This window comes from Megalopta genalis, chromosome 4 (genome assembly GCF_051020955.1).
Source record: "Megalopta genalis isolate 19385.01 chromosome 4, iyMegGena1_principal, whole genome shotgun sequence".
Classification (NCBI taxonomy): Eukaryota; Metazoa; Arthropoda; class Insecta; order Hymenoptera; family Halictidae; genus Megalopta; species Megalopta genalis.
In genome coordinates, this window is record NC_135016.1 from 31379131 (window position 1) to 31403166 (window position 24036).

A 24036-nucleotide genomic window follows, 5' to 3' on the forward strand; every position below is an offset into this window, starting at 1 on the left:
AATTTTCATACATTTAATAATGTTTATTGTAGAATATACTTTCCATCGTTACTTATGACTTCTTGCCAGCGTGATGGCAACTTGTAAATGCCATTTTTAAAAAATGATTTATTTTTAGAGGCGAAGAACTCAACTAGCGCTTGGTTGACGTCAGCTTCAGTTTTGAATCTTTTTTCCTGTAAGAAGTTTTGCAAAGAGAGAAACAAGTGATAATCGGAGAGTGCTAGGTCCGGGGAGTATGGTGGATGCGACAGAATTTCCCAGCCGAGCTCTGCGATTTTCTGACGAGTCGCCAAAGCAGCATGTGGTCCGGCATTATCATCGGTAGCCATGTTTTCGCGATCGCGTCTCGCTTAATAATAACATGAGACATCTTTGTTTCAGTTTATTTAGGAGAGTGCATGTGTGCAAATGCAATGATAAAGAGAGATAGTCATATATGTCTGAAATCAACATGTGCATATGGATTGAAACTTGAAGTGACACTATCGGACAGAACTTTCCGGTAGACCTAATACAACGGAGAACAAAGAATCCACCGCGAAACAGTTAGGAAACGAGAAATACGTACCCGTGTTCTTCGCGTGGAAGAAATGCGAGACATGTGACCACTTTGAGACTGAAATGACAGAGTCGAAAGAGAATCTAGTTAGCAGACAGTCTACTCGAAAGAACTGTTATACCATTTGAGGAGCCTGGTCTCATCTTCTTCGGATATGGAATACCCTCGGTTCAAGATGAGATTCTACATTTTCCGAATGATTATAAACCATAAATTACGAAGCAACAGTTTCGCTACTTTCTAATCATATCGTGGACTCCTATAACGCGCGTGCAGTAGAAAACGGTCGGCTCAGAAAAATTGTATTCCCGGTTAGGGAGGAGCCGGTTCTCATCTCCTTCGTATCCTTGGTCGAAGATGACGAGGGTCCTGCATTCTGAATGATTATAAACTATATAAATTACAAAGCAGCAGTTTCGTTGCTTTCTAGACGCTGCTCGTAGACGCGGCCGGTTCGCCAGTTTTCCTCTTCCTTTTTCTTTCCGTCCCACGTTCCTGCCGGCACCGACGTCGGCTCGGCTCTGCTCCGCTCAGCTCGACCATCTTCTTCTTCTTCTTCTTCTTCTTCCTCCTTCTCCTCCTCCTCTTCTTTCTCCCGCTTGTTCCTCCCCGTGCTTCTGTAACGGTGACGCGGGCTTTCCGTTACACGAACCACCGAGGCTGTTCCAGCCTTTTCCCTTCCTCGACGGGCTCCCCGGGTCCGCGTCCTCCGTGTTCCACGTCCGTCGTTGCATTATGGATGCAACGGGCTGCTGGACGAATGAAAGAACCCATGGCCGAACGTGTTCCCTCGGTCTCCGCCCGTGGAACCCCGCCGCCTTTCTTCCACCACCTCTTCTTCTTCTTCTTCTAGTCCCGCGATCATCCTCCTCCCGGTTGTCCCCTGAACGCCTTGCCCACCTCGTCTCTCTCGCACGTCGTTTCTCGCTCCGATCCTCTTCCCCTCTATTTGGGCTAGGTTCTCTCGCCGGTTTTTCGTCCGAAGCTTTTTCCTCTTCCTCCGCGTCCACGCGTGACCGTTTCCATCCACGGTGCCGTTACATACACGCACGCCGAGCCGGGTTTTTTGGTTGTTAGCAGGAAGGAAGGCTTTGTGTTCGAGCCTGATCTCGTCGGCTGCTCGGTTTGGATCGCGCCGGGAATTGCGTGGCGACGGGACGTGAACAGGACTGTTTATGGGGAACCGCGAACCCTCCCCGTTCTGTCCTCGTCTCGGCCTTTTTTCGACTTTGTCTGAACACCGGGGGGAACGGATGGGGGTAATTAGCGATGGAATGGCGAGGCGGAAACGGTTGCCGGTTATCTTGACCGGGCTCTCGGTTGCTTTTTGAACGGCGGCGCGCTGATTTCGAGGGTTGTTTTTATTCCCCGGATGGTTTTCTTTTCGATCCGTGTACACGGCTGAAAATGATCGGGTTGGACCGTAAGTCAATCCGACAGCATCCGTTGTTCCGTCATTTGACAGCTTCTTCTGGTTTCTTGTTCCACGAAATCGTGCTCCTTTTTGCGCGATTTAATAGAGTAATTCATTCGCGAATGCACGATTTCGAGGTGATTGAAAACGAGCATCTCCGACATCTTTTACTTTTAGCTTAACCCCTTAATGCACAATTTAAAAAAAAAAACCGACCAAAACAAATCAATTTTTTTTATCAAAGAAAATACATATTTGGACCTTAATTTCAATAAATATTTAAAAAAAATGCAAAAATTACTAAAAATTCAATAAAAATAGTGGATAAATAATTATAGTGAATATTGAATCGCATTGCAGATCGAATTTTGTACCCATCGTACTGTTTTTCATATATTCGAATCTGAACATTTTAGCGACATAAGTTGCGACGCCGACCGTATATATACGGGTCTGCACATTTTGGCCGGTTTTGCACGCCCGTGTTAATACGTTTCTGCGCGTTAAGGGGTTAAATAAACTATGTAGTAGTTTCTGTATGCTTCGAGTCATTCGATTGTGTACAAACATTGAATACAATTTATTCCATTCTTTATCGTCTCATTGCTGTGCCCTTGCGACCAGTATATAAAAGATAGAAATATATTATCGAACATCGACGAACACGGAAGAGGCAGTAGTAGAAGTTCAATTCGTTGCTGTCGAAGGTATAACTTTATTTTGGAAGAGTCAATTTACGGAACGAAAGCATTTTTAGATTACACAAAATACAATGGATAGTTCTTCGAAACTGTTTTATAGGAAATGTAAGAAGTGAAATAAAATATGATTGTTCGCGACGATTACGAATAATAACGCGATGCGCAGAACGCGATGCTTTCGACTTAGCAAAACAAGATGAGATACGTCGACACGCTTTATTGGAGATTTTATGCGATCATGGCATCCGTATCTTAATCCAGAAAAACGCTGAATATAAAATTCATTTTTCTTTGACTTCGAACTCGGTAAAGGTGTTTAATAGGAAAAATTAATTTCTATGTAATTCTAGTCTGCAAAAATCGAACAGCAAAATTCCAGTTTGCATAACGATTCGCAGTCTAGTTAGTATGGAACATAGTTAGCATGAAATTTTCATTGCGATTTTTCTTTAACTTCGAACTCGGTAAGGGTATTTAATAAGAAAAATTAATTTCTATGTAATTCTAGTCTGCAAAAATCGAACGGCAAAAATTCCAGTTTGCATAACGATTCGCAGTCTAGTTAGTATGGGACTTAGTTACCATGAAATTTTCGTTACGATTTTTCTTTGACTTCGAACTCGGTAAGAGCATTTAATAAGAAAAATTAATTTCTATTTAATCCTAGTCTACAAAAATCGAAGGGTAAAAATTCGAGTTTGCATAACGATTCGCAGTCTAGTTAGTATGGAACTAAGTTAGCATGAAATTTTCATTACGATTTTTCTTTGACTCCGAACTCGGTAAGGGTATTAAATAGGAAAAATTAATTTCTATTTAATTCTAATCTGCAAAACTCGAACAGCAAAATTCCAGTTTGCATAACGATTCGCAGTCTAGTTAGTATGGAACTCAGTTAGCATGAAATTTTCATCGCGATTTTTCTTTGACTTCGAACTCGGTAAGGGTATTTAATAGGAAAAATTAATTTCTATTTAATTCTAGTCTGCAAAAATCGAACAGCAAAAATACCAGTTTGCATAACGATTCGCAGTCTAGTTAGTATGGAACTCTAATTGAGGCGACTTACGAGCGGAAGACGAAGACGCGCGTTGTTTTAAGAGCTCATTGTCCGATGTACCTTTACGGACTCGTTGCTTCGGGGAGGAAGCAGAAGGTAGTTTTAGCGCAACGTTTACCTGGTTCTGCGGATGACGATCACGTTACATAACGCTGCCGCCTGTTTTGTTTTCCAGAACAACACTACGCGGCCGCCGATTCGAACAGTTCGACGCCCGCGAAGAGTTTCGTGGCCTGTAGAGTTTGCGGCGACAAGGCGAGCGGTTACCATTACGGCGTGACCAGTTGCGAGGGTTGCAAAGTAAGTATCAAACTTAAGGGAATGTAAGGGTAACGGAGGGACGGTTAAACGATTCTTAACTGGGTCTGTTCTCATTTTTATGGCAACTCCAAGGTCGCGAAAACAAAGAAATGTTCATGCTGCCGGTGCCATATTGTGCACGTAATATTATACTTAATTTTGCCAATACGTATTCGATCAGCGAAATAATTGTTCTGGCTCGTGAACGACTCAGGTTGTAAAGTAAATTAACAATAAAATAAATTTCAGCTTAAACGTTTGCCGATGTTGTTTCATAAAATACAACATACAAAAATACAATTTACCGTTGTTACAACTGCAGCCGTGCCTTATGCGATGTACATTGCACGTTATTTTTAAATTTTTGTATGCGATAAAAGCAATTAATATTAATAAATGTGACGATTTTATTCGAATTTTAATACAATTTTATTAATATTTTATTACAATTTTATTAGAATTTTATTACAATTTTATTAGTTTTATCACAATTTTATCACAATTTTATTACTCTTTCATTACAATTTTACTGCAATTTTATTACAATTTCATTACCATTTTATTGCAATTTTATTGCAATTTCACAATGAGAAATATTTTTCTTATAAATATTTCATTTACGTACAACGTAAACCTCTCTTTTAATCGTCGAAAGAGTTAAATGTTTGTAATTCAAAGTTGTTACGTTATTGTTTAAATATCATAGCCGGTAGAGCATAAATGCATACGTTCGTTTACCGATTAATCATACAAGGTGAAACCAGGCTAAAAATAACATTCTTTTACTTCATGTCACGTTTTCGAGTTTACGTTTACATAACTTCTTGTATGTAAGTACTAGGATTCTTCCAAAGAAGGTGTCAAACAAAAAAATGTTATTCCTATTATTTGAATTACCTTCGTATTTATTTTATACGTAAATTTTGCTCTGTTCAGACACGAATTAGCAATGAAAATTATTGGCTGATGTTCTATAAACGAACAAAAGGATATTAAAACTTTTTGGAATTATAATGCGGATGAGGATTACGTACATTGTTTAGTACATTTTTCAATAATGAAAGAAAGTATATCTAAACGAGTTTGTAATTAAAATCTAATTACATCATTACATATCATTATTTGATTTAACCTTTCATGAAATAACGGGACAGTTACTAAAACGACCAACATTTTATTCGACTCCCACTTTTGCAAACTAGTCCTCAAAAAATGATCGATATACAAAGTTTAAAACATCGGTTATTTTGAAAATTAATCGGCGAATCGTTTTCTGAAATTTCTCTTAATATTTATAAAGCTTTCAGTTAAAAGCAATTTTGATTGAACTCGTAGATCGAATTCTTTTCCTTAAATTTACAAATTTATATATTACTATCTACAAGTTTCGTACATACTGTGCAAACGAACTACGTCCATATAAGAAATCATTATAGTTAAACGAGAAAGAGTATATCAACGAATCAGAGATCGATACAAAGTTCAACAAAGTCTTTCGTGTAACATGTAAAAGCGACTGACCAACGTTAATCCCCGAGTCCTGCGTTATGCACGGTTCAAACGTAAACGTCCTAGCGATTAAATAACATTAATTTGGAGACGTCGTCCCCTGTTGGACGAGATAAGGAACTTTGCTGCTCGGACTCTCTGAGAACAATTTATTTAGTACGATCTCGAAAATCCTCGACTAAAAAGGAGAGGTTGGGTAGTTTAAGAGTCGGCGGAATTAATTTACGATCTTCATCTTTATGCATCTTGTTTAATAGTGCACTAACGTTTCCCCTGCAGTCACGAAGTTGGAAAACTGATTATACGAACTTAGCTATGAAATCGTGAGTAGATACATGTCCGCGCAGCGACGCAACGAGAAAGAGATATTCGAACGGAACTTTCTATGCCGCGAAGCATAATTATAAATCGTAAACTTTTCTTTATCACGAACTGTTTCTCTAACAAGATCGCCTTCGACGCATCCCTTCCTCCGAGAAAGTTGCGGCGCTGTTATAAAAACAATTTTTCTCTTTCATTGGGCTCCCCCCGCGTTGACTGCGTTCGCGTATCCACGCCGGTGTGTTACTTGTGTTGCCATCGATTTGTCTCTCCTTCGTTCGTTTCTCTTCCAATTATTCGCATTTGTCGGTCTTTTCTACTTTTAGATTCATTATTTGCCTCCTGGTTTCTGTTTTGCAAGAAAACCTGGAGAACTGTTGTGTAATCTTTAGAATAACAGAGTAATATTCGTATGATAGCAAAACTGTAAGTATATTATGCAGAGATATATTTATTTTATATTTATGGAACAGAATGAAAATTGTTTTGAGAATGCTTTCAGTTTTATGGCTCAGAATCTTTCAAAATATTATTTTTAGGTCAATTATCCGATATACCAATTTAACATATTCTTAGTTTTCTACTTATTTCACGCAATCTTAGGAATTAATAACCAAGTCTGGTTATGTTGTATTATTTTTTTTTTACATTTATGCTAAAATTGATTAGGTTAATTCCCAAGCAACGAATTATTTAAGAATAATTTTATATTTCACTTAATATGTTAAAATCGTTAAAAAAGAAAAAGAAATACGTGCATTTTTATTGAACCTTTTTATTTTACATAATGATCCGCAATCGCTAATAACGATATTAAAAACGATGTTAAAAGAACCTGTATGAAATATACTTAGAGCTCGCGCGGACGAAGTTTATACATGTAAAACGAACTTCTAATTTAATAGAACCTCTTCCAATTCTGATATAACTTGATCGCATAATTCTCGTTTCCATGTACAAGATTATGAATTCCCCCAGTAAATAAGCACAGTTTATGCAATATCACATTTAATCCACGCGATAGAGCGAGTCGTAACCGCGCTACTTTCGGAACTTAGAATCCCTGTAACAGCCGTGTGGAAGGAATGCAGCCGCAATGAAACTTCCAGGTGGTTTAAACATTTCCTGTCGTAAAACCAGTTATCGGCGTAGATATCGAAATCTCGTTCAATTCGGGATCGTCTCGACCGAGTTTGACGAGGTCAGTTTTTGCCGACCGATGTAGAGGTGTCGCTGGAGAGGTCCTTATCGTTCCCTTCTAGCCAGGTTATGACCCGGACGGCAGAAATCATTGGCGCAACGTGTTAGGTTCACTAAAATACGAATGAACGGTCGTGGGCGTCGCGTCTCGTCGATCGTAAATCCCACCTCTTCGCGTCGATTTATTGCCCTCGACCAAGGTTAGAGTGTCGATCGTTTCGTTACATGGACGTATCCTTCTTTTAGATCTTCCTGCGATTCCTTTTCCCGTTCTAGCAGAGCGAATAATATCAACATTCGGGACAATCGTACGGAAACACGACACGGAGAAAAAAATTATGCGAAACAATAGTGCGAAGGAGTAAGTAAGAATAATAAATATTATGAATCAAGTAGATTCGTACGGTCAAGAACTGACTTACATATATACAGAGTGTCCCAAAAATGTCTCGCAATCCGAAAGTAGGGGATTCCTGAGGTCATTTGAAGTAACTTTTTCCTTAGCGAAAATGCAACCCGTGGCTTCGTTTACGAATTATTAACGAAAAACACTGACCAATGAGAGACAAGCTCGCCTAGCGCTTGGCGGCCGAGCCAATGAGCGCACGAAGCCCAGTTCCGCTCATTGGCTCGGCCGCCTCGCGCCAGCTGAACTGGGATTCGACCACTCGACCGCTGGCGCTGTTTTGGCTCGGCCGCCTAGCGCTAGCTGAGGTCGCCTTTTATTGGTCACTCTTTTTTTCGTTAATAACTCGTAAACAAAGCCGTGGATTGCATTTTCGCCAAGGACAAACTTACTTCAAATTACCTCAGGAACCTGCCATTCTCGGATTGCGAGACATTTTTGGGACACCCTGTATATGGACAGGGTGGCTCCTAATCTCGTTAACCATTAACTTTAGGACAAACGCGAGCCTATACTATTCGACTTAAAATTTAATATTCTTTCGATCTGTAACAAGCAAAATATGCTTCTTCGTTTAAAAAAAAGGAAGTTGACCACGAAATTTCGAGAACTACACTATTTAAAAATAAGGCGAATACATCATCACTCCTCCCTTTTAAAACTCTACAACTTTTGTATTTAACACTTTTCAATTAGATGCATAGTTCAAAAGTTACATGGGCTGTCTAAGTTATATGACTCACCCTGTATACGCTTTGAATCAGCACAATCGAAACAAAACAGGTTTACAGTTTCCAATTAACAATTTTTGGAAACTTGCCGTTTTGTTTAATCGATTTACTGTCTCAGTAAACGTCGGTGAAACGTGATGAAGAACAATTTGTGCATTCTGAAATTGCAACGAATACGCATGGATAGTGACGAAAAGTTTCGTCAATTTCGTCGACAAAAGAAATTGCCGAAAATCATCGTTGATTTAACGGCTCGCTCGAGTATTATTACTGCATACTCGAGGTTTGCCTTCTTAGCGTATTGACACGTTGACTGCCGCGTCACCCGTATTCGGGTGACAGCAAAAGTTCTCATCAGGCCACGTCACCCGTAATTCGGGTGACGCTGATTTGACTACTTACAAAGGATTGCCGAAAATATTTCGACAAATATTCTACAGGAGGTAATGAAACTATTGAATTCTTATAAAAATGGTTTATTAAAAAAATTATTCGCAGTGTATAACATTAAAACATTCTCTGCAAAGTTGAGGTTGATCAGGACAGCTTGGACAAAAAGTTGTTTGTTTTTTCAGATATGCTCGTGCCTCTGATCGGTCCATTTCGTATCTTTTATTTGAACTGTAGCTTCCTCGGCATCATCAACATTTCTTTCTTCTTCCATGACCAATTCTCTCGTAAAATCTCGTCAATAGTATCTTCATAACATTCATTATCACTACGATTATATTTATCAGTATCCAAATCAGAATCTGACGATGTAATTTTATTTATGCTTCTCCTTCCGGGCAATCCGATCTCTTTTCATCATTGAAAAAAAATAAGGACAGAGATTTTAAGTTATACCATTCGGTACTCGGCAAAGATTCCAACTGTTCATGTAGGAACAGAAACAGACATGAATTAACAGCGCACGCTTCCTATAGCGGCACGGGTGGCCTGTAGGAGATTTTGTTGTAAATACGCGTGGCAGTCAACGTGTTAACTGTACGAACGCCGTAGCAGCTGATAACGCTCGCGGTGTGTACGCGGCTTAAAGTTTTGTCAATTTCGTCAAGAAAAAAATTGCCGAAAATCATCGTTGGTTTAACGGCTCGCTCGAGTATTATTACTGCATGCTCGAGGTTTGCCTTCTTAGCGTATTAACTGCACGAACGCCGTGGCAGCTGACAACGCTCGCGGTGTGTACGCGGCTTAATCCCGCTGCGAGATGCACATCCGCCGGTGCTCCACGGTGCTGAGATTGAAACACGGAAGCCCCGAGGCCAGAGTTAACGGTGAATTGGTACATTCTCGCGCTCCCACCGACAGAACCGTACACCTGGACTAACGTGAACACTCGCCAGCTCGCTAGCACGATGCCGCGCCGCGTCGCTTCGCTTCTTTCCAATATGATCAAATTAATTTCCCGGCGGGGAAATGAATGCGCGCTCGTTGTTCCCGATGTCGCCCGTCTCTTTTTGTTTGTCGGGCACGCGGTGCGCTTACGAGACTGCCTAGAAAGGAGGCGCGATCGTGTTTTTGTTTGGCCGAGAAATTGAGACGGGACTCGGTGGCGGACGAAACAAGTCGGAGAACTAACGGAATCGAGAACGGCGCTGAACTCGAGGGGAGGTTTCAGTCTAGGAGCCTGGAAAAATTGTTGTTTCGAACGTTCGCTTATGAATCGCCAGTTTTTCGGTACAGTAATGTCTCTCTAATTGACGCTCGGATTGTCCACAAAAGTGGACAATTTTGGAAGAGGAGATACGATTGTTCGAGCCTTGCGGCTCGTTTTTTATGGTTATCGATTGTCAACGACTATAAAAACGAGCCGCAAGGCTCGAATAATCGTGTCTCCTCTTCCCAAATTGTCCATTTTTGTGCAGAATCTGAGCGTCAGTTAAGGAGACATTACTGTATTCGTTGACACAAATTACTATATTCGATTGTTCGAGCTTTGCGACTCGTTTTTTATGGTTATCGATTGTCAACGACTATAAAAACGAGCCGCAAGGCTCGAATAATCGTGTCTCCTCTCCCCAAATTGTCCATTTCTCCGCACGATCTGAGCGTCAATTACGGAGACATTGCTGTATTCGTTGACACAAATTACTGTATTCGATTGTTCGAGCTTTGCGACTCGTTTTCTATGGTTATCGATTGTCAACGACTATAAAAACGAGCCGCAAGGCTCGAATAATCGTGTCTCCTCTCCCCAAATTATCCATTTCTCCGCACGATCTGAGCGTCAATTACGGAGACATTGCTGTATTCGTTGACACAAATTACTGTATTCGATTGTTCGAACTTTGCGACTCGTTTTTTATGGTTATTGATTGTCAACAACTATAAAAACAAGCCGCAAGGCTCGAATAATCGTGTCTCCTCTTCCCAAATTGTCCATTTTTCTGCACAATCTGAGCGTCAATTACGGAGACATTGCTGTATTCGTTGACACAAATTACTGTATTCGATTGTTCGAACTTTGCGACACGTTTTTTATGGTTATCGATTGTCAACGACTATAAAAACGAGCCGCAAGGCTCGAATAATCGTGTCTCCTCTTCCCAAATTGTCCATTTTTGTGCAGAATCTGAGCGTCAATTACGGAGACATTGCTGTATTCGTTGACACAGAGGTTGCTACGCTGCAGCTTCCAAAAATTTAACAATTTCGAAGCAATTCAATTAAGGATTCTCACTTCTTGATCAGTGATTTGCAATGTCAATTATACGGACATCACAGAGTGGTTCTAAATATTCGTTTCCACCTAAATATCTCCTTCAATGATAATGTTACAAACAGTTTTCTTATACCGAATTCGACTGGTATTAAAAAAAGAATACGATGCAAGATACAGTTTATTTTTCTCAAATTCATTTTTTATCGGCGTGTCCGAGGTCATTTATGATAATTTACATACGAACGCATATTTGTTTTACTCCAAAAACACGAGAACGGAACGTGAAATTATTGTCTGTCCGTATGCCAACGTGTAGAGACGAAAACAATAACACGCAATGCTGCACGATGCAATAAAAAAATATACGCTTATATGTAAAATTTATAGGAAAACTTTGAAGAAAATAACCTTGAAAATAAACTATATGTTGCATCGTATCCGCCTCTTAATACTAGTCGGATTCGATATAAATACATAATACAGAAGTAGTGGATACATAATTTCATTATGTACACACCGAATCAGCAGAATATATCGTTCATGTTTTCCATTATAAGTTTTTGATACATAATCTAGTTCCCAGAATGAAATATTTTTTATTAGTTCTTTAAAAAAAATCCTTCGAAATCTTCATAAAATTAAAGTATTTTACTTTAGGAAATTAAAGAATTTTAAAGTTACATTTTATAACATCAAATACAGTTCCAACACACTGACGCTTTGCGGAACCTAATCAAATTAGGAAGATGTAATAAATTGGCGTAAAAATTGATTTCCAAATCTGAGCAAATAGCACTGTCTCCCGTATGTATGGGTGACGCGACGGACAAAGTGTTAACCGGGAAGTACGAATATGTTTTCGAACCGCCCAAAATTTCGAAAGCAGCGAACGTGAAACTACTAATATAGAGATTTTTCGTTCCGTTCGTTTCAAAATTTTGTCCGCCGTGTGTAATTGTTTCAACTCCGTGGAAAACTGATTCGGCTTTCATTACGAAAAGTCGCGTCCGCGACGCAGCGCGTAGTCAAAGGGAAAATCAATTTGTATTTTTGAAAGTTATTCCACGAATTCGGGGAACGAGTTTGTACGCTAAAAATTCACATCGTCCCCGCGTCCTTTTCAATAAATATTGAACCTTTCCCGCAGACGGCTGTGCTAAAGAATGCATAGGCAAGCACTTCCGCCATAGCGTCGGAGTCAAAATGCAGGCTTTGCATAGTTAAAAGACCGGGAGCGCGCGCGCATGCGAATTTTCGAGCCGGAATTCGAGCACGCGTGAATTCGGTTCATTTGGTTAAACGTGCTCCACAAACAAATTGAGAAAAATGAACATTCAGCGCTCTCGCGATCGCGAACAAATTTCATCGTTCGTTTTTAACGAATTACAATCAGCCCTATATATTCGGGTCGGCCTCGATTCCCTTGTTCCTTTTGTTTTGTAATCGTTAAAACCAACGAATCGATCAGCCGGAACAAGCCTGTTATTTTATAATGAAAACCTCGTTTTTAACTCGTCGACGGATCGTCGAAAACTTTACGAAACATTCTACGCGCCCGTGTTCTCGTGAATTATACAGATTCGCCGTGTGTTTTGTATCTCCTTCGCAAATATTTGTTGCATCCATTTGTCGAATGCATGTATATTTGTGTTTAGTCGAAAACGAATTTAATTAGCTCCACGAAAACTCGATCCATGCTTTTGAAAAAATACACACGGGACAGTGTTTGCTATTCTTTCAACGTTTCCACGGACGAACAAATGAATTTCCATTTCTGGAACTGTTGATCTTACAGAATTAATTTTCTGATTTCACCCGAACAGAATCGACCTTTCGCAACGAATTTCCGGTTCGGTTCGCGCGTGACGTTCGGCCGGTACGAAATAGCTTAGGTCTTCAATTTTTTATGTTTTTTACCAAACAATTTTAGTAAAAACTGTCTGCAAGTTCTTTCAGAAGCATTTATAATCGATTATATCACCGTCGTTGATAATTTTTCGAAATATAAATATATTTGCTCCGCATAGTTTCTATATTTAGAATTTCATTGTTGCTTACAGTTCTAAAAAGAAAATTTATATTTATCATGTATCCATATTTATCCTAATGTTATAAACAGTCAATAATTCTCTAGCAGACGAAGAAAATTGATATTCAGCGTATACCTATATGGAATGTTAATAATTTTAATGTCGTTAATAATTGTTCAAAATATAAAGATATTTGCTCTGCGTAGTTTCTATATTTAGGATTTCATTGTTGTTGACAGTTCCGAAAAGCAAATTTATATTTATCATGTATCCATATTTATCCTAATGTTATAAACAGTCAATAATTCTCTAGCGGACGAAGAAAATTAATACTCAGTGCGTACCTATATGGAATGTTAATAATTTTAATGTCGTTAATAATTGTTCAAAATATAAAGATATTTGCTCCGCGTAGTTTCTATATTTAGAATTTCATTGTTGCTTACAGTTCTGAAAAGGAAATTTATATTTATCATGTATCCATATTTATTCTAATGTTATAAACAGTTAATAATTCTCTAGCAGACGAAGAAAATTATTACTCAGCGCATACCTATATGGAATGTTAATAATTTTAATGTCGTTAATAATTTTTCAAAATATAAAGATATTTGCTCCGCGTAGTTTCTATATTTAGAATTTCATTGTTGCTTACAGTTCTGAAAAGCAAATTTATATTTATCATGTATCCATATTTATCCTAATGTTATAAACAGTCAATAATTCTCTAGCAGACGAAGAAAATTAATACTCAGCGCATACCTATATGGAATGTTAATAATTTTAATGTCGTTAATAATTTTTCAAAATATAAATATATTTGCTCCGCGTAGTTTCTATATTTAGGATTTCATTGTTGTTGACAGTTCCGAAAAGCAAATTTATGTTTATCATGTATCCATATTTATCCTAATGTTATAAACAGTCAATAATTCTCTAGCGGACGAAGAAAATTGATATTCAGCGTATACCTATATTCACTTTGGCAGTTGAATACATCGAAAACAGAAAATAGAATTTTGTTCGATTTAAGAAGAAAAAAGAAACAAATAATACTGTTTGAAATTCGCAGTTTCCGACTCGATATTACGAAATGATCGATGCCGACGAATTATCCAGTTCACAATTTCGTATGGAAAATAGAAAAGCATCGAGATACGTAATTGAATTTGCAAGCGAATTTTCGGTTCGTGATTTGGCATGAGGGTTCGATAAGTTGGTCGGTTAACGAGCGAAATTAACGTATAAATTATTCGACCGTTGAAAAACAGCCAACGGTCGCGTTTACTTTCGTTCGGCTGCAGAAGGAGAACAAGAAACGCACGCGTCTGACCATGCGAAGGCCGTCGCTACTGCGCCCGTATCGTCGTTCTATAAAAATTGTTCCACCGGTCGAACGTAACACGTAACCGGTCGCATGCGACGAGTTCATTTCTGTAAACGCTCGTACTTAATACAGCGTGTTTATAGCGGTGCGTTTCAGCGAACGAGACCAGGTGTGCAATTAATATTAAAGGGTCCATTATTATGATTAACCAACGTTTCCGCGTGCTCCCCCTCTTCCCCTCGATCTGCATCATTGCGCGTCCACCAAATATAAACATTTCTGAATCGTTAATAAAATACAGCCGCGATTGTTGATTACGTCTAGCCGAAAGTTGGACCGGCACCGAGCGCAATTCTGTAACATCGTCGTGATTGTATCAAAAGGATTAATTAATTAGTTGATCAATCAATTAATTAACTTAATTAAGCAACGTCACGGAATTTCTAATTTGCCAGTTCTCCGCGTCGCGGCCGGTTAAACACGCTCTTCCACTGCGAGCGGAAAACGTCGTCTCCGGCCGTCTGATTAAACGTAGGCCTTTTCTACTGGCAACCAGCGGTCGCCGTCCCTTTTACACTTTGATTTATTACGCGAAGCTCTACTGCGCGTCGAATAGACGGGAATTTCGGTGCAGGAAACAAACTTTCACCTTTTATGATTTCATTATGCAAATGTTATGGTACCAACGTAATAATTATATTTATGTATAAGTAGTCAAGGGAAATACAATCGGAAGACTGTGTAATTTTATCGAAGACAAGTAAAATTTACGGTTTAACCGACGTATTATTAATGTTACTGCAACTAGGCAATAAAATACGATTACGTAATTATAGTTTAAGCACAGCTCTATTGTGCATCGGTTACATGGGAATTACGGGACAATAAAATAAAAATATACTTGGCTTGTAAATGCATTAATAATGGAGGGACGATCTGAAAGTATTACGTGTATCGGCCTGTATAACTTATACGATTATTACGTAGTTGTACTATTATTATTATTAACGTTCAAATTATTCTTATCATCGCCTTAAATTCTCACGATATAAATATGTTGGATATATAAGAATTTAATTCAAATAATGATAACTTAAAATATTTAACAAATGGAAAATAACGTCTTTCGACACGCGTGTCGACTACCATAATCAATAATTCATAGACATTCAACTATCTTCTTTGTGTCTCATTTAAATCTCTCTAGACGTTCTTTCACACGATACTCGCCAAGTAACATTTATACCAAGTTCTCAGTTCTCAATAAAATAATCTTTCACACACACACACACACACACACACACGCGCGCGCGCGCACACACCTTGTTTTATTGATAATTACATCAATAATCCGGAATATTTTTTTGGAACAATTTCACGCAGGACAAACATTTTTGCATAAATAAATTACGATTTTCTGTCTCGGCCATTTTCGAGCCATTTGTTGAAAATAACTATTGGTGAGCGCTCGTGTTTGACGTCATTAAAAAGATTATAAAATATTAAAAGACAGTTGGGTCGACTTTCCAATGCTTTAGATGAAGTTACTTGAACGACTCAAATTATTTATTTTGATTTGAAGTAGTGGATCGGAAAAACAGAAGAAGAGAGTGAAAATAAAGTATAATCATAAACTGCTAATAGTAATAACAATAGTCATAAACTTGTTATTATTCCTGTGGGAATAATAAAAAATGTTCACTTTTATGAAGCGAGCATGCTATCTCTGTCGAAAGATGAACTTCGACCGAAAGTTTCGTTTCGCAAATGACGTAGTCGGGTATGGTAGTAACGTTTGTTTATTGTTTTACGGGGGAACTTTTTACGTTAGTAATATGTGCTTGAAAACAGACTAACGTAGATCCTAAGTGCCAACATATATACGTTGACTTCTTTACCTCCGTCTCGTACAGAGCACTTTATGCTTCACCCTCCGGCTCGTCCATCGAAATTCTATTGCGGATTAATTGATATGCTCGGCCGCGATGATACGTAATCAACGTGTGCCCCGTTCGTTGAACATTAAACGAGGATAATCTGCAAGTTGCGGGGCCCGGTCGTCCAATCCTGTTTGCTCTACTCGTTTTAGATTATTGCCGCGGTCCAACGAGCACCTATCTCGTGTCACAAGCGGGTTTTATGATGTAATGGTGTAATTGTGTTGAGAGCATTCCTCGCAATCTACGCTTTATTGTGTCGGGGAAAAGTTAATAACCTTTGCAAGATATAAATATGGATATAGAAATAAACTGCATTGTGGGACCGTTCTATAAAATCGTGGAAAAATTACATATTTTATGGTTTCAGTCTTGCACCCGTGGCTTCATTAATTACACGGTGTACACTTTCCTCTGTTTCTAATTGCAAGTTTTTATATATGTTAACATACAATGCATATCACGTGTAGGTATACAATATTTAACTTGGCCAATGGATATTCATGTAAAGCCACGAACAAAGATGTTGGCACGGATGTTAATACTTTTATCATCTCGGTGCCACGGCTGTCGGTAACTGATCTAATATGAAATTTTTTGTCAATTTAGAAATTAATTTTCGCGATAGTATATTCAGGACATCAAATTTTATTCAGATCTATGTACCACATTTGATTGGATCCGTGGAATGCAAGACCGTTGAAAAAGTAGCGAGTTTTCATACACCCCAACATATTCAGTTTTAATTTTCTCGAATAAATGATTTTGATTTATTTATTGAACGTGGGAGAGTATAACGAAATAATTACAAATTGTTAGTAGTTACATCGTTACCGATATCTAAATTTTCATCGAACTTAACCTCTTAGGCACGACGCGCCACTATAGTGGCATTCGCGGATATCATCTCTCTGAACGACGCGCCACTATAGTGGCTCACTCTAGTAGCTCACTAGTTCTCCGTTTGAATTAAATAATCATCTTCCTATGCATTGTTTCACATTTCTTTTGTCTTCACATCGATTTACAACAGTGTCAATAATATACATGGTGTCCCAAAAAAGTCTCGCAATCCGAAAGTGGCGGGTTCCTCGAGTCATTTGAAGCAACTTTTTCCTTTACAAAAATTTTCTCCGAGGCACCATTAACGACTTATTAATGAAAAACAGTGACCAATGAGAGGTGAGCTCGGCTGGCGCGAGGCGACCGAGCCAATCAGCGGAACTGGGATTCGACCGCTCGACCGTTGGCGCCGTTGGCTCGGCCGCCTAGCGCCAGCTGAGCTCGCCTCTCATTGGTCACTGTTTTTCCATAATAACTCGTTAACGGTGCCTCGGAGAAAATTTTTGTAAAGGAAGAAGTTGCTTCGAATGATCCGAGGAACCCGCCATTTCCGGATTGAGAGACATTTTTGGGACACCCTGTATAAACGGAATACACAGTATCAGACTCTGAATAGTACATATCAGAATCTGCCGTCCAGGGAAATAGTCTCGCGCAGAATTCACTCGTACCTAAAAGGTTAACAAGACATCGTATTTGTATGTTTTGTACATTTTTACAAAGTAACTTTTACATTTTTAGCGACATCGAAACAAAAAAACTTAACAAGAATAAAAATATACATACAAATATAGTTTCTGTTGGTTCTTGTTTAAGCATCGGTAAAAATGTAAACGTTACTTTGTGTTTATAATTATTCACAGCACCGTAGGCGGCCTCCTTTCTATTTTCTATTATTTCTAATATAGAAATATACAAATATAATACGGGGTTAAATTTTATTTTCAATGTTGCTGAAAATGTAACAATTGCTTTGAACCTATAATTATTCACGTCGCTGCATCTCAAATAGTTGTTTCTTATTTCCATTTGAAATAAAATTTTCCGGGGCCTGCCTGTTGGATAAGACAGCCCCCCCCCTGCCGGCACTCTGTTCCTTCAAGGACAGGGACGAGCAGTTCCTGTCGCGGCTCGAACGTCGAACGGAAGTGCTTATTATTTGCCAGCGGCGTGGCGACGCCGTCCGAGGTGCAAACTGATACATCGTCGCCTGTATCGATTTTAGCAACGAGCCGAGGTCGAGCCGCGGTATAGAATGCTGGTATTATTGACTGTTGGGGTACCACTGGCCGGCTCGCAGCCCCTGTTCCAGGATATCGGCCGGCGGATACGCGTCGTCCTCCCCGCGTTCTCTCGTATGGCTTTCATTAATTAATACCCGTCAGTAATAGACCAATAAACCGATACGCTCACGCGCTGTTAGGAAGCTGGAATATGCGTACGCTGCGTTCCCGAGGCTGGTTTTCGCGCTCTGGTTTCGGGGTTTTTCGCTCGTCGGTCGCGCGGTTTTCGAACCCCGCGTCTAGCAGACTGTACCGCTTTCGTTATGCAGTTGCGAATTTTTAGCTCGCAATTCTCCTAACTTAAGTGTCAGCGGAATAATGCAGAAATACATGGTAGTTGGAATAGTTTTATTTAGATAATATTGTTGTTGTAAATTATTGTTCGCGTAATGCAAACTTTCCGTATTACTTTTACACACGAACTAAATGCTTTTTACATATAATGTACCCGAGGATATGTTTTAATATTCATAATTATATTTATATATTTCACAGCAAGTTTCAGAGCATGGTACAGCAGTTATAAATAATTCTCGTACGTCGCAAGAAAAATAACTTCGAATAGTTAACTCTGATACAATCTACAACAAATATTGTATTCCATTTAATAATCTCGATTCGTACACAATAAATCTTGTGAATATAAAAGGTTTATTTTGTCTATAAACCCCTTTATAGCTAAATAAATTTTGGAACATTGTATTAGGTCTACCGGAAAGTTCTGTCCGATAGTGTCACTTCAAGTTTCAATCCATGTGCACATGTTGATTTGAGACATATATGGCTATCTCTCTTTATCGTTGCATTTACACACATGCACTCTCCTAAATAAACTGAAACAAAGATGTCTCATGTCATTATTAAGTGAGACGCGATCGTGAAAACATGGCTACCGATGATAATGCCAGACCACATGCTGCTTTGGCGACTCTTCGGAAAATCGCAGAGCTAGGCTGGGAAATTCTGTCGCATCCACCATACTCCCCAGACCTAGCACCCTCCGATTATCACTTGTTTCTCTCTTTGCAAAACTTTTTACAGGAAAAAAAATTCAAAACTGAAGCTGATGTCAACCAAGCGCTAGTTGAGTTCTTCGCCTCTAAAAATAAATCCTTTTTTAAAAATAGCATTTACAAGTTGCCATCACGCTGGCAAGAAGTCATAAGTAACGATGGAAAGTATATTCTACAATAAATATTATTAAATGTATGAAAATTGTGTTATATTTCAATTCAAAAACGGACAGAACTTTCCGGTAGACCTAATACAATGTTCCAAAATTTATTTAGCTACAAAGGTTTATAGACAATTTAAATCTTTTATATTCGCAAGATTTATTGTGTACGAATCGAGATTATTAAATGGAATACAATATTTGTTGTAGATTGTATCAGAGTTAACTATTCGAAGTTATTTGTCTTGCGACGTACGAGAATTATTTATAACTGATGTACCATACTCTGAAACTTGCTGTGAAATATATAAATATAATTATGAATATTAAAACACATCCTCGGGTACATTATATGTTAATAGCACTTAGTTCGTGTGTAAAAGTAATACGGAAAATTTGTATTACGCGAACAATAACATAAATATGTATTTCGAACAATTATTTGTAATTATATTTAAAAATATTTTAAGTAATATATCCATTAACACGGAAGTAAAAATACTACCTTTTTTTGCATACATTACTTAAACCTCCGCTGTCACATTGGGTCGAAAATGCTGCCACATTTTTTTCGAAAATATTATAATAAGAATGTCATAAGAAGAACGAAATTAACAATTAATTCAATATACTTGGAAGTGAGATATCGCGTTCTAGGGAACGCGATTAATTATAATGCGCGATTAATAATAATTAATATTTAAAGGAATCGATGTTCTAAAATGTTCAAATTATACTCCCAAATTTTTGGGTCTCAACAGTATAGCTGGTTTTTGAGTGACAATTGTTTGAAAACCGAACTCGGTCCGAGTTACTTGACCCAAGTTATGTCATTCGAAGTTTAATATAACCAAAGGTTGTACCAAAGTTATAAAACAGTGTTGTTAGACTGTTACACAAAATGGCACGTACCCGACGCGGATAAATCGCGTATCAATTATGGCCGCGATCGATATGTGTGCCACTTTATTTAAGGACAACCGCCGAATCTAATGAGCGCATCAGAAATATGTCCATTTGCGCGATTACTTTGGAGACATGATAATTGGAGTAGCAAACAGAAGTATCGTTAAGTGGAACAGCTCGAAGAAGTTATTTCGAGGACGAGTCATGAGAAAACCCGGTGGTATTCTTGTGGTTAAGGAACATCGAATTTATTCATTCGTTTCTATTTTCCGCGCTTCTGGCTCGACAAAATGGTCTCGGCTACGTCAGCGTCCCTGTTAAATTGAAAACCTGTGGCTCTGATTATTTTCCTGAAGCCGAACTCCCGGCGAACGTCGACAGACTTCTACGCTTGAATGAAAAATACATAAGCCACGATATGTCCGATTCTAGGCTCATATTGCATTAAACATGTAACGGTGTGCAATAACGAATGGATTCAGCGTGGATGACAAGGTAATGTGGTCGATGGTGACGTCGAACTCAACACACAATAAATATGTACGCACATAGTTCATGTATCGGGACTGATTTATGGGACGTTGAATCCACTCAGCGAGGAATAAATCATTCTGAGCCTGGCGAAATTAGTTCAGAGACGATTGAATCCGGCAGACTTCGAATAAACGATATCGAGTTCTTTAGATTTATAAAATTATAGATCGTGTAAAAATCAAACCGAAGTCATCCGATTAGGCGATGCCAAGTGCTACTCTAAGACGTTAACTTCCTCACGGTTGCTGGATCTGTTTTCAATTACCGAATAATGCGATTGACCTAATTTAATCGTCTAAAATATAACGGCTAGAAGATGCATTTGATCGAGAAGGCCTGATCTTCGAATGATCGTCAAAAACACTCGAACGGCGAGCCGTTTTGACCGAAGCATAATCGATCGTCGACGCGCTTAGGATAATTTATAATTTTCTTTAGCAATTGTGTTCGGCAAATCAAACATTTAAATCGTCGGGAACTGGATAGTTTGATTTATTTGTATTTAGCATTTGATTTATTCCTCGTAACAAAGGAAGCTATCGGACGAAAATCTAATTGGGTATGAAGAGGCGAACTTTATGGGAAAGAAAACAAATTTTCTCAATGAATTCGCAATTTTGGGAACTTCTAGGTTATCGATGTTTTACAATAGCCAAGGACAAGATGAATCGTTGATCTTCGTACGACCTCTAAAACCTCGAAAATAAATATTCTTGGAACAAGAAGGGATCGAAGGAGATAATTACATTGTTTCTCGGACAAGTTCTACCGGATAGCCTTCTTCTTCATCTTCTTCCAGCTTTCGTAGCTTCGTGGAAACAACGAAGATTCGCTATATCGGATAGACAGTATAGCAAAAGTCATATAATAAACCCACCAGATTGGATGCACGCTATAAATCGCGCAGAGATCATTGCGAGCTTACCGAATTCGGCGCAGACCGCAGCAGACTCGTCGAAGTCGATGGAGTTCTCGAGATCTCCGCCCACGCCTTTCAAAGACCCGCAAGACGCTTGCGATCGTCGGTGCTGTTGTCGGGTTCCTTAAGCTCGCAAGAAACCTCTAGAATCCGCGATATCCTTGCTACCTTGAACACTTCAAAATCTTCGAGGCTTGGCTCCGCGAAACCCTAGAGATCTCTGACGCGCCATCGTTCCACGAACGTATCAAGAATTAGGATTCTCCCACGAGTCTTGTAGCCTCTATCAGTTCTAATGAGTCCAATTTGATGCTGGATAGAAGCGCGATTAAGGAATTAATCCTAGGGCTTATACGAATCGTAATAAAATCTGCTGACTGAAATCTGTGGAACCCTTGAGAGATCTCTGAAATCCCACCGTACGTACCGTAAGCGTATCAAAAGTTAGGGTTCGCAAGAGTCTTTCTAGACTCTATCAGTTTCGATGAATCTAATACGCGCACGTCGTATCTGCTGTTACACGAATAAAAACGCAATTAAGGATTTACATTAATTATAACGAAATTGGTTGAACGCCTGAGAAATGACCGAGTTATTTCCAGGCAGCAATTGTTTGCTTTATCTGTTGTTTCCATCGTTCCCTATCCAGGTAACTCAGCTGAATTCCTTACGCTAAAACGTTATGACTACCATTTCATCTGATAAATGCATTATAGCCTCTACATGGCTCGATCAATTAAATTGTGTCTTTACCATGAGTTCGGTATAGTCGTTAAGTCCAAGTTCTCCACCTACTTTATCGAGCCTGATGAGTTCGATACGATCTGCATCGTGTTTGCCGTGTCCTCTATAGGCCCCTGTCGGATCTGACACACGAGAGATCGTCTTTAATAAATATCTAACGCAACCTTGGGTAGGCGTGATGTGTTTATTCGCAGCAGCCAATGAAATTATTTCGACCGATGACACATTTCATCGGTCTAATACAACTATATCTGTTGCACATAAACTCTCAATTAGAACGGATCTGAAATTATGGTTAAACAAAATACGAGTTAAGTGGAACGATTAGTGACAAAAATCAAATTTCAAGTTTCTACAACCCATTTGTAAATATTTCTGGGTAGTTTACACCAGGGGTGTCAAACTCAAAAGCTAACTTGGGCCAAATAAACAATGCTTAACTTTAGGTGGGCCGCAAAAAAAATCAATGCTCATAGAAACAAATATTTTTATTTTGACTAGTACATTATAATAAACATATATAAAGTTAAATTATTGTTTACGTCCTGATACTTGACATCAAAAATGTTCATCTCTGGCCGCGAGTTTGACACCCCTGGTTTACACCGTTTACGTGATTACTTCAAAATAATTACTATACGTAACGTTCTAAGGTATTGTTACATTACGTTATTCAAGTGTTACTCTCTTGTTTGAAGAAACCAAACGGTATAAACATTTTGAAAAATTATACATACTCTTGCACTATTTTCAACTTATTAAAATTACCTAAAAAAACGAAACAGATCTAACACCTGTATCTTGTAATTAGTGCAGACTATTTTTATGTTGCACCATGATACATATGCAATGAGCTACGAAAGTATTCAAACGCCTTTCAACATGGAATAATTTTGCTAAAATCATACCAAACAATTGAATTTATTTCAAGGCGTCGGAAGGATTGATTTACTTAAACAGGAAAAAAATAGCAAAAATTGAATTGTTCCCTTTACACCAAATAACTTTCGTTCGAAACATTTTTTTTATACAGCATGTACTTCGCGAGAAAAATGAAGGTGCAGCAATTAGATAATATTGAAACATAAAATCGAGCTCGATCCCATCCCTACGTACAACGACGACCGAGAGGTCCCTCAATTGTCACGAAATGAGCCGTAAAAAAAAATTCCAGTTAATCCGTGTCTCCTGGGGATCCTCTATAATCAGCCTACCGATTGAAACGTCGAGGAAAAACGTGGCCAATAACGAGCGTGCGCGGTATTTCCATCCGCGGCTGTCGGAAGAAGGAATTCTGCAACGATTTTCCGTCGAATTAATCCGAAACCAGGTCATCGGGAAGGGAAACTACGCTTCGCCCCGAATCCTCGCCCTGCGCCGCGTTCTGTTTCCCTTTTTCTTTTTCCTTCGTCTTTTACCAATTTGCCGTACACACGGATAATCGTTTCGCGACCGGATCGCTCGAGTCGA

At 38.8% G+C, this 24036-nt stretch overlaps 1 protein-coding gene across 3 annotated transcripts in view; it reads left to right on the forward strand.

Annotated features, from left to right (window-relative positions):
- The window catches only part of Eip78C (Ecdysone-induced protein 78C), a 258466-nt gene that overhangs the window by 207302 nt on the left and 27128 nt on the right, over positions 1 to 24036 (forward strand). For all 3 annotated transcript variants that reach the window (XM_033466775.2, XM_076520972.1, XM_033466774.2), the window contains one exon: positions 3913 to 4037. In XM_033466775.2, the coding sequence (XP_033322666.1) occupies positions 3913 to 4037 (125 nt within the window). The remainder of the gene's footprint in view (positions 1 to 3912; positions 4038 to 24036) is intronic.